The sequence below is a fragment of the Eurypyga helias genome, unplaced genomic scaffold (genome assembly GCF_000690775.1).
Source record: "Eurypyga helias isolate BGI_N326 unplaced genomic scaffold, ASM69077v1 scaffold16943, whole genome shotgun sequence".
NCBI classification, from domain to species: Eukaryota; Metazoa; Chordata; class Aves; order Eurypygiformes; family Eurypygidae; genus Eurypyga; species Eurypyga helias.
In genome coordinates this window covers 400-10849 of record NW_010243249.1, presented here as the reverse complement: position 1 = coordinate 10849, position 10450 = coordinate 400, and the positions used below count along the sequence as shown (strand labels likewise).

Here is a 10450-nt window from a genome sequence, read left to right as displayed (position 1 = left end):
TGCTTCGTGCGCGCCATCGCTCTCCAACTCCACCACCTTCCGTGCTACGGAGCGGTCTGAGTAAAATAAGCGCTTCAGCGCCGGAATTTATAGAGCCGCCTCGTCTCTGATTGGACAAAGGGAACGCGACCTCATTGGGTGCCTTTACAATCCCAGCCCGGGCCCGAGGAAGCCGCATTCTCCGCTGCCGGCACCCTCCCACCCCCACACCGAGTCGCACCCAAGGCCGGGGATGGGGGGTGTTAATGCAGACAAGAATGCCCGCATTCCTTCTCGGGCTTTCCCTCTCTGCCAGGCTCCTTACAGATTCGCAGCCGTGTGGAGGCTCAATTACAGGAGCGGTTCTTAGAACTGGAAATTATTTCAGCAGTTACTTCTTTTTGAAGGGCTGATGACAAAAGGAGAGGAAAGTTCCTCTAATGCCGCACAGATCTCCCCCCGTATAGTAACAAACACCCTATCCCCGCAGCTGCAAGGGATAAATATCGCCCTGTGCCTCAAAACACGGAGAGAGGCTCTGAAGATTCCCAATGGAAGCCTGCGGCTGTAACGCAGCATTAGAGTCGAGATGCATCTGTTAACTTTGGGGGTTGGTTTGTTCGTTTCCCCCCTCATGTTGTTTCCTTTTCTCTATGAAAATCTGCCATGAGAGATCTTAATTACCCTCAAGTAAAGTCGTGGCTTGGAGAATACTAAGACAATGACTTCTTTGTGGAATTCAGACCTGACAAGGAATAGAGAATTACTCAATTAATTTCCACCTGGTCATGAAGGCTGAGGGAAAACCAGAAGAGACCGCAAGTGTTTAGTGATAGACCTTGTTTACCAGTGCTCAGAGGCTACCCAGAGTTTTGTATAAACCTGAAAAACTGGTTTTGCAGTGTTTTCCTCCGTCGATTGAGGAAATAGAACCCCGATATTCTACAAGCCCAACCCCAATGGGACATTCGCTGCTGGCCGGAATAAAGAAAACCTCCTCATGAGGCTCCGTCTGAGCCTTTTTCTTGAAATGTGTTTGTTCATGGCCCCCACCGCTCCCCCCACCCCCAGCAAAATATGTACTATAAGAAACTATTTCTGAATTAGCTTTTAATGTGATTTTTAAAATCCTGAATAAAAGAACTAAAGGCAGGTTATAGTAAAGGAAAAAAAAATTTATTTAGAAGTACCAGAAAGAAATTACAATTTCGGAGCAACTTTCGTAATTTTCCCCTACAGGATAAATTGGTGTCCTCTTCATCCTCGCTGTGGGTAGTTTACTCTCACTCAAATGAAAATTTTGAAATACAAGGTACTGAATAGTATTCCAGATAATTACGTTTAAAACTCCAAAGTTTAAAATGAAACGGTAAAGAAAACGTTGTTTTGGTTACAAAGAACACTTCAAATATTTTTCAGCTGGTCACGTTTTAGGGAATTGGAAGTACACAGAGAGAAGCGTCTTTCACACAACAAAACAACTTCGTCACTAACCGGAAAATTCAAACGTTAAATCGCATTTCTCGTATCTTGACTGCAATCTACAGTGTTTATTTTAGAAACTCAAGAGGATGCTTCAAATGTTCTTCGGAGATAAAATGTCACAGCTCTCCTGAGGAGGAGGTGGGTGGCTCTTAAAAGAGTCTTTGGGTTTTCGAGAAGTTCTGCACGGAAAAGCTTTAGCCGCCGAAGCCGTAGAGGGTGCGTCCCTGGCGCTTGAGGGCGTACACCACGTCCATGGCCGTGACCGTCTTCCTCTTGGCGTGCTCGGTGTAGGTGACGGCGTCGCGGATGACGTTCTCCAGGAAGACCTTCAGCACGCCGCGCGTCTCCTCGTAGATGAGCCCCGAGATGCGCTTCACGCCGCCGCGCCGAGCCAGGCGGCGGATGGCCGGCTTGGTGATGCCCTGGATGTTGTCGCGCAGCACCTTGCGGTGCCGCTTGGCGCCCCCCTTGCCGAGCCCCTTCCCGCCCTTGCCTCTGCCAGACAGCGGACCCCCGGAGACGGAGAGTGGCGAGAGTGGGTCGGCGCGGCGGCCTTTATGTGTTGGGGGCGGACCTGGTTGGGGACTGCAGAGCAGGGGGGCGGGGCTAGGGGCTCGCACCCGCGGGATCTTCTCGCTCTATCGCCCGCCCCGTTAGCACAAAACTGAGGGTGCTGTGCCAGTTTCCCTTCCCGCGGCACAAGCGATTCGGTGTGCTGCCGTTTTTTGGTACGTTCGTTTTGTTCCGATAGCAAAGAGATTGGGTCTTTCTGTGCAATATTTTATTTGTCTTTAAAAATCTTCGGGTATATCGTAACCCGTTAGAAGTGAAACCTCGGTCATTGAAAAGCGTCCTGGTTAGTGCATCACTTAAATTATTCTTTACTTTTTTTCTGTAATTGTTATTTTAAAATATGGGTATGTTTTATGTATTGCAGTTTCACCTGGGTTCCTCGATTCTCAAGTGTCACTTCAGTGTTTTAAACAGTTGCTCCATTTGTGTTTTTTTTTTGGTTTGGTTTGGTGGGGGTTTTTGGTGATTTTTTTTTTTTTAATGCAGCATGATGGAACATCTTGCAGCAAAATCTGTTCAATCGTGCCTCTGAGAAATTCGACCCCTCACTTTATTTCTTTCTCATCTCCATTTCCCGCCATTTTTGAATGTTTTCTCAAAAAGAGTTTAGCTGTAAAGGTATGCCAATCGAGAGTTTAACCCTTACGTACTTCACTCTGTTTTGGGGTTTGTTTTTTTTTTTCCCAGGTAGAATGTTTCTTTCGAACTAATATCTTTACAATAATATCTATTCTTGTGTGTGCAGACAATAATATAGATATGTTTTACACAGATTGAAAAAATTGAGTATGTTAAAGGAAGTGTGGTTTTGTCCTTCAGGGGAAAATATTGAGCTCTGGTTTTGCTTTCTTTTTGGGATGAAAATCTTCCGAGGTTTTACTGCTGAAAACAAGAAATAGTATCTAGGAAAAATCATTCGGCAGCTGCCTTTCGAGCTGAAAACGGTCAGAAGGATGAAAGTTTCCAGTATTGAGCATCTGCTGCCCTCTCATGGGCGTTGTTTGGTTTGGTTTGGTTTTTTTTTTCCCCCTTCCAAGCTGAGCAGATTTATGTAACGATTCTTTTCATAAGAATGCAATGTAACATTAATCAATAATTATTCTCTATCTTTGCCTAGGCCACAGATACAGATGTTGCATCTGCTAGCAGAGAAATCGCCGTTCCAGTGGCACCTCACTGGCAGATTAAAGCAGTGCAGTGTGTCATGTTGTTCATGCACAATCTGTTCAGCGTAAGCCCAAAGGAAAGCCCAACAGGGCAGCTTCAAACCAGTAATAAGCGTCCTGTTTTAGAATGAATTTGACAGCATCCTAGATTGGGCTACAGTGATAATTCTGGAGTACAGCGGGGATGCCACAGCTAAGTTCATGGTGCTCCCTTTCCTAACACCAGTTTGCTCCTACCAGGTAGGGAAGTTCAGGGACCATAACTGGACGTCTGGGGGAGATTAGGCCAGCGTGAGAAACAGGGCACTCCGTAGTCAGGTCCCCTGTTGTTCACAGGAGGCTTGAGAGGAAGAAACTTGTATACTGCACTGGTAAGGAAAGACACTTGGGGTTACATTTGCTGCAGGTTTTATGGCTGAGTACACAGCAAGTACCCAGGATGCTGTTAAGAGGGTAGTTTAGCACGACCTGCTGCAGAGCTCCTTGAAGCCACTCTGCCATGAAAATCCAGATCTTCAGTCTGCTCAATCCTTGGGAATCTGACTGTATCACAGCCTCACTCCCCACCACTTACAGACCCCTACCAGACAATCCTGAGCTTCACCAAACCACCTCCCCATGCAGTCCCTGGTGAGTTATCCAGTCCTGGAAAGAGACACTTCGGTTTTGGTTTGGTTTTTTGTGGGGATTTTTGGGTTGGTGTGGGGTATTTTTGTGTTTGGGGTTTTTTTTGTTGTTGTTGTTTAAATGGGATAAGATTAAGTTAGACCTTCATACTATAAGCTTACTTGATTCATATAATCATTTGCATTGGAAGGTACCTTCAAAGATTATCTAGACTAACCCTCATGCTGTGGATAGGGACATATTTCACCAGATCAAGTGAAAACCCCATCCAACCTGACTTAGAATATTTCCAGGGATGGGACATACACAACTTCTCTGGACAATTTTCTCCAATGTCCCACCAATTTCATCATAAAAAATTTATTTCTTGTGTCCAATCCAAATTTGCCTTCTTTCAGTTTAAAACCATTTCCCCTTGTCCTGTCACTACAGACCCTTGTTAGAAGTCTCTGTGTTCTTATAAGTTCCCTTCATATCTTGAAAGGCCACAATAGCACCTCACCATAGCCTTTTCTTTTCTAGGCTAAAATCCCCTGACTGTCTTAGCCTTTCTTCATGAGAAAAGTATTCCTGCCTCTGTTTTTCTGGTCATTCATGGGATTCACATGGGCCCTCTCCTAAAACCTGTGAAGGTCCCTCTGGGTTTCATCCCTTCCCTCTAGCAAATTAGCTGCACCATTCAGCCTGGTGTTATCCACAGAGTTGCTGAGAGTGCAATCCATACCAACATCTATGTCATTGATGAAGATATTGAACAGTATTTGTCCCAGTATGGACCTGTGAGGGACACTACTCATTACTGGTTTCTATCACTTGTTACTGGTTTCCATTTAGACACTGAGCCGTTGGTTGTAACTCTTGGGATATAGCCATCCACAGAATTCCTTATCCATTTAACAGTCCATCCATCAAATACACACTACTTCAGTTTAGAGGTAAGAACATTGTGGGGGACCATTTCTAAGTCATTACCTGCCCTTGGGATATAGCCATCCACAGAATTCCTTATCCATTTAACAGTCCATCCATCAAATACACACTTCAGTTTAGAGGTAAGAACATCATGGGGGACCATTTCTAAGTCCTTACCTGCCCAGGTAGATGACATCAGCTGCTCTTCCCTCATCCAGTAACACAGTCACTCCATTATAGGAGGCCACTAGATTTGTCAGACATGACTTGTCCTTGGTGAAGCCATGTCTGCTATCTCTAATGACCTCCCTGTCATTCATATGTTCCAACACAGCTTTCAGGAGGATCTGTACCATCATTTTACTAGGCACTGAGGGGAGGCTGAGAGTTCTGTAGGTCCCAGGGTCCTTTTTAATATTGTTTTCTTAAAATGGCTGTGGTATTCCCTTTTCTTCAGCCTCTGGGAACTTGACCTGACTCCAACGGTTTTTCAAATATGATGAAGGGTGGCTTAGCAACTAAATGTGCCAATTCACCCTGCGATGCAGCTCCTCGGGACCCATATACTTGTAAGTGTTCATGTTCTTCAAATGATCTCAAACCTGCTTTTTTATGATGGGACAGACTTCATACCTCAGTCCCTGCCTTGAGGTTCAGGGACTTGAGAGATGTGGGAGGAGTGATTGACAATGAAAACTGAAGGCAGAAAAGTTGAATAATCTCAGCCTTTTCCATGTCAATTTTCACTAGTTCTCCTATCATATTGATCAGGGAGATGGGTACATTTTCTTTAATCTTTCTTTTATGGAGAAACAAAAAAGGATTCTTTACGGACCTTGTGTAGGTTGCATTTCCTTCCCAGGAACTAGGATTTTTGGGATAGTTGTAACATGGAATAGTTATTCAGCTCTTCTTTGACACGGGAGAAGAGGAACTATGTCTAAAACACATCCCCTTTTAATAAAAGAAGTACCTGCCTCAAGAGTGCACAAACCCATGAGATTTGGTCGTGACAGGACAGAGAGGCTGATGATAGAAAAGTTTCCTCCCTTACAGAAAGAAAAAATATTTAAGGAGTCAAGAACCAAGTGACCAAAAGCAGGCAACCAGGGAATGGGCACAGATTACGAGGATGGTAAATGTATGGCGGAAGAAACAGAGAAGCAGGGGTGAAGTGGCAAAACATTGGTGGTGATGGCAATGTGTATTTTTACTAGGGCAGTTACATTCAGCTGAACATGAATATGCAGTATGGAGACAGAGTATTATACAGTCTTGGTTGACTACTATCAGCATACACTGGTTGCTAAAAGAACAACAGGAACCACTTTTCTTACAGGTAGTGCAGGTCCTGACCTATATTTTGCTTATTTTTATTGTTTTCAGTGTTTGATGAGAATAATAATCCTATGATTACTTTTCTACATTTCATTTTGTCCACAGCTCCTGGCAGACCAGCCTGAAATCACTGAAAAGCAAACCATTGGGAAAACCAAGGACTGGGGATCCACAGATATGTCAGCAGGAGGCCTGCAGGAGTGATGAACAGAATTTGCACAGGAATAGAAGTGCAAAGAGATCCAAAAAATAAAAATCTGTAAAGTAAAATCAGAATAAAGCACAACTCCAAATCTAGAAAGAGTTGTCCAAAATTGAGCATGAAGAGTGAATGGGGATCTCAGGAGGAGTCACACTGATGACTTTGTGCTTTGACAACATGTTCTGGAGAAGAGGGAACACAAATATTCACAGAGAAAGGTGTCTGGTATCCCCCAGTGCCCAGCAATGGACGGTGTGCGTTGTGATCTAGGTCATAAAAAAGAAACTTGTACCAGAAAAACTCTATTGTGTACCCTTGCTAAATCAAAGGTTTCTAGGTGAAAAGTGGTTCTGTACCTGAAATCCAGCTGGCCCAAATCTGTACTACCACATGAGCCGCAGAGATACGGTCTGGTATTAATGACATTCATATTGCACTCTCACGTTTGTGGACTCCACGCTGGCTGTCTCCATCTTTCAGTCAATACATTGTAGCTGCCTCCCCACTCAGGTCGTCCTTTTGAGAGCCTGTAAACTTAGTTACAGAATGTACATATTTACATTTCTCCATTTATTCAGCCCAGGATACTGTGAAGGTATGTTTTCCTGCTTTATTCACCTTAGGGTGCTCACTACTACTGAGGAAGTGCAACAGCATACCTCTATTTTAAACATATTTACACCTGAAATATTACTCAGCCTTTAAAAAAAAAATAGCTTTCCGTCTCAAACAAATGCAGAAGCTTTTTTATTATTTTTGGAATAGTTTCAATTGAAATAAAACTCCAGCTTTGATGTTTTTAAGTGATCCTCTAGGAGACCTTTTTATTGTTTTTCAAAGACATGCTGAAGCTGTGCAGAATAAACCACTTTCACGTGACAACTGCAGTAAAAGACACAGATACACAGAAAAGCACAGGAGTTAACTGAATCCACTATGAGAACATAGACGTAGAGAAATACATGTGCAGACATTTCCTGGTTTTGTGGCAATCTGACAGGCAATCTGGTTTTGTGACTAATGCGGATGAAAAGTTCCGTAAGCCCATAATATACATGGAAGTCTTGATCAGTAAAAAGGGATTTATTAGTCTGTGAGGAAAAACTTTACTTCAACAGAATTCTTGCCATATTGCTGAGTCTCATCTACTATATGTAAATCTTTATCTAACTCGCATTCATCTGCCATAATGTTACTAAGTAAGTAAATCCATGAAAAAGAAAAAGTTGACCATATGGAAGAGAAAACAATGAAAACAGGTATTCCTTGTAAACATTTTCAATTCTGAACACACCCCCCCTTTTTTTTTTCCTGATTTTCCTTCTAATATTTGAGCAGCTTGTCATTCAGTATCATAAAGTGGGTATTTGTTTTTTCTGTTGAAGTATAGCTGGTCACTAAACATCGGCCTTTGCATCCGGTTAAGCCACTTCCTCTTTGTCCACCAGCAGCTCAGTTCTCAGTGTCATACTGTTGCAATGAACCCCTGATTAGTCTGATTCCAATCTACTTCCCAGTTCAGAACTATTCACAAAAGATAAAATGTATTTTGTGACTGAGATGATAAAGCTCTGCTTGCCATATTACCTCTATTCCAGGCAGTGATATGCATTTTTGTTAGTCTGTAGTGTGTAGGGACATGTCCATGCAGTGATGGAATTGTAGAAATTTAAGAAATCTTCTACTGATCTCATAATATGAACTAACCTGAGCGCTTTCAAATGTCCATAACCTGTTCCACGTGGCATGGCCTGTATGAAGAGTTCAGTAAATAGTAGCTGTATGGCCATGGAGATGTCCCATCACATAATATAAAAGTCTTCTATGCAATCTTATTTTGGGATATTAATACAACCCCTGAATGTGGTAGAAAATATCTGGGGAGGCTTTTGCTCATTGGTACTTTCAAAAGGACATCCAGCTAAGAAAGAGATGGAGATAAGGGCATGATGGGCAAGGAAGATGTTTCTTGTCTCAAGGTCCAGAAACAGGCTAGTTCATCATCATCACAAGATGACAAAACAAAACAATGTTCTAAATCTCAGACTCTGCAATATCTGAGGTGGGTAACTGCTTCAAATGAATTTTCTTTAAAAAACAATTATAATAATTTGAGTTTTCCCTCTTACCTCTCAGAAATAAGAAAAAGCACCCTGATACCATCCCAAGTGAGTGGGGAGGGCAAATTGCAACAGGCCAAGAGTGAACTGCTGTCCTTACCCAAACTCCTTCCAGAGACCGAAATGTTTATTCCAGGGCTGTCCCGCAGACGTGAAGTCAATTAGCAGGGATGTTGTGACACAGTTTTGCCCATGCTATTGTATCTGGGTTTTGCCTTTTCAGACTCAGCTGTAAAGAAATAAATTAAGTATGAACATCATGTTTCCTTCAGCAGTGTACCTGCTGTTTGACTGTACCCAGTCAAAATCTTCTCCCCCCCAACTAGTGCAGCAGGCTGCAAAATCACCGTCTATCCGTGCTCCTGGGGTCAGTGAATCTAGTTGTGCACAACTGCTTGAGAATTAATGGGTGTGACTCCCAATGCCCTTTCCTTAAAGTAACTATGAGAGGCTGGCAGGCACACCTCCATTGCAAACAAGGGCACAGGCATTTGAGTTCAGGAATTCGGGATGCTGGCGTGAAGGGATATGGTAACGATGACTTCAGAAAAAAAAGAAGTGGGATGTGTATGCAGGTTTATGTGGTATATAGAGGAGTAGGTCATTAACCCAAGCAAGGACTGAGAAGTTAGAAGTACCCCAAGAGCTAATGCAGAGGAGGAGTAAGAACACTGTTTGAGGTACAGGGCTTAAAAATAGAGGAAGTTTTGTATTTCTTTCCCTTTCAGTACAGGGATTTAGGACGTGGATGTTCTTTGCAAAAACACAAGTATCAGAAAAAAAACCCTGCAGGGACCCAGTTTCCGGATAATCCCTTTCTATATACGAGGTTAACACCGACGGACTGGAGATCAACCATCTTTGTTGAGAGCTGAGCAAGTGATACCACGAAATTCCCCGTTCTCCTGCCCGCTGGGGTAGCTATGGTACCTGCACTGTGACTAAGCGAGGAAACAGTCTCTACCCACGACCGCTTCTCACTGCTGGCGCCGGGCAAAGCTAAGCGGAGCGAAGGGCAGCGCTTGGCTGCGGTAAAGGCGACGGAAGGGGGATACGGCAGAATCTCTGCGAAGAAGATGTGGCTGGAGGGAGGTGGCGAGAGACGAGCAAGTGGCTCTGAATCCCGTGGGTTCCTACCGCGCCCAGCGCTGCCTCCGTGCTGCTCCGTCGCCATAATGAGAACCGAGCCCCCAGCTCCAAAGCGCAAAAGGCTCAGCACCGAAGGCGAGGACCGGCGGGCAGCACCCGAAGCTCAAAAGACAGCTCGAAACACCCCTGCCTCTTGGACCTCGCTCGCCCTACCATTTCCAGGGAGGGGACGACTTCAGAATAGACAGAACTGCATTGAAAGTGGAAAAACCCATCGGAAGGGAATCGAGCACGTACCCAAGGAAGTTCATAAACTTCTTCCGCCGAGTGAAAAACAAAAAAAGGGCCTGTTTAACCCGAAAACTGCCGTACATCAGAAAAGCCCGAGCATCACGCCCACTCTGCACAGCGCGGGCTTTTCGAACTGGGTGGAGCTCCGGGGGGGCGGCTCTTCACCCGCCGGCTGACCGGAGAAAAAACTACGGGGAACCGCAGCATCCCGCCACCCCCCAAGAGCCGGGGTACCGTGAGCACTGCCCAAAATTCCACGGGGACTTCGGACTGCCACCGATTTCCTGCGCCTAAGGGGACACCCGCGGGGCTGTGCTGCAAAGGGCTGTAACGCGGTAAACGCTGCCGCGCTGCTGCCCGGCGCTTGCGGACAATAGGTATGCGTAAATTTGTAAATTGGTTACGGGGGAGACCCTAAACGAAGAGCTACTAAAAAGGAAAGTTTAAATTACTCAGACAGACACAAAACAGGCACGTAAAAAACATGTTTCAGCTCTTTTGGGAAAGTTTGGGTGGCTCTTAAAAGAGCCGTTGGGTTTATCTGCAACACAGATGGGATATTTTTAAGGATCGTTTATTTCTTCTTTGGCGCCGCCTTCTTCGTCTTGGCTGCTTTGGGTTTGGCTGCCTTAGGCTTGGTTGCTTTGGGCTTCACCGCTTTTGCCCTC

The 10450-nt window shown here is 44.6% G+C and overlaps 1 protein-coding gene across 1 annotated transcript; it reads right to left on the bottom strand.

Annotated features, from left to right (window-relative positions):
- Positions 1–1559: 1559 nt before the first annotated feature.
- On the bottom strand, positions 1560–5101 carry LOC104507909 (histone H4). The gene is made up of 2 exons (XM_010149344.1): positions 4920–5101; positions 1560–2049 (listed from the first exon to the last, which is right to left on the bottom strand). The coding sequence occupies exons 1-2, from the start codon at positions 5099–5101 to the stop codon at positions 1659–1661; spliced, it is 573 nt and encodes a 190-aa protein (XP_010147646.1). The 3' UTR covers positions 1560–1658.
- Positions 5102–10450: the final 5349 nt, after the last annotated feature.

Coding starts and splice junctions, on each gene's coding strand:
- LOC104507909 (XM_010149344.1), bottom strand. CDS start 5,101: ATGATGGTACAGATCCTCCTGAAAGCTGTGTTGGAACATATGAATGAC. Junction 2,050..4,919: donor GATGTCATCTACCTGGGCAG/GTAAGGACTTAG, acceptor CCTGCTCTGCAG/TCCCCAACCAGGTCCGCCCC.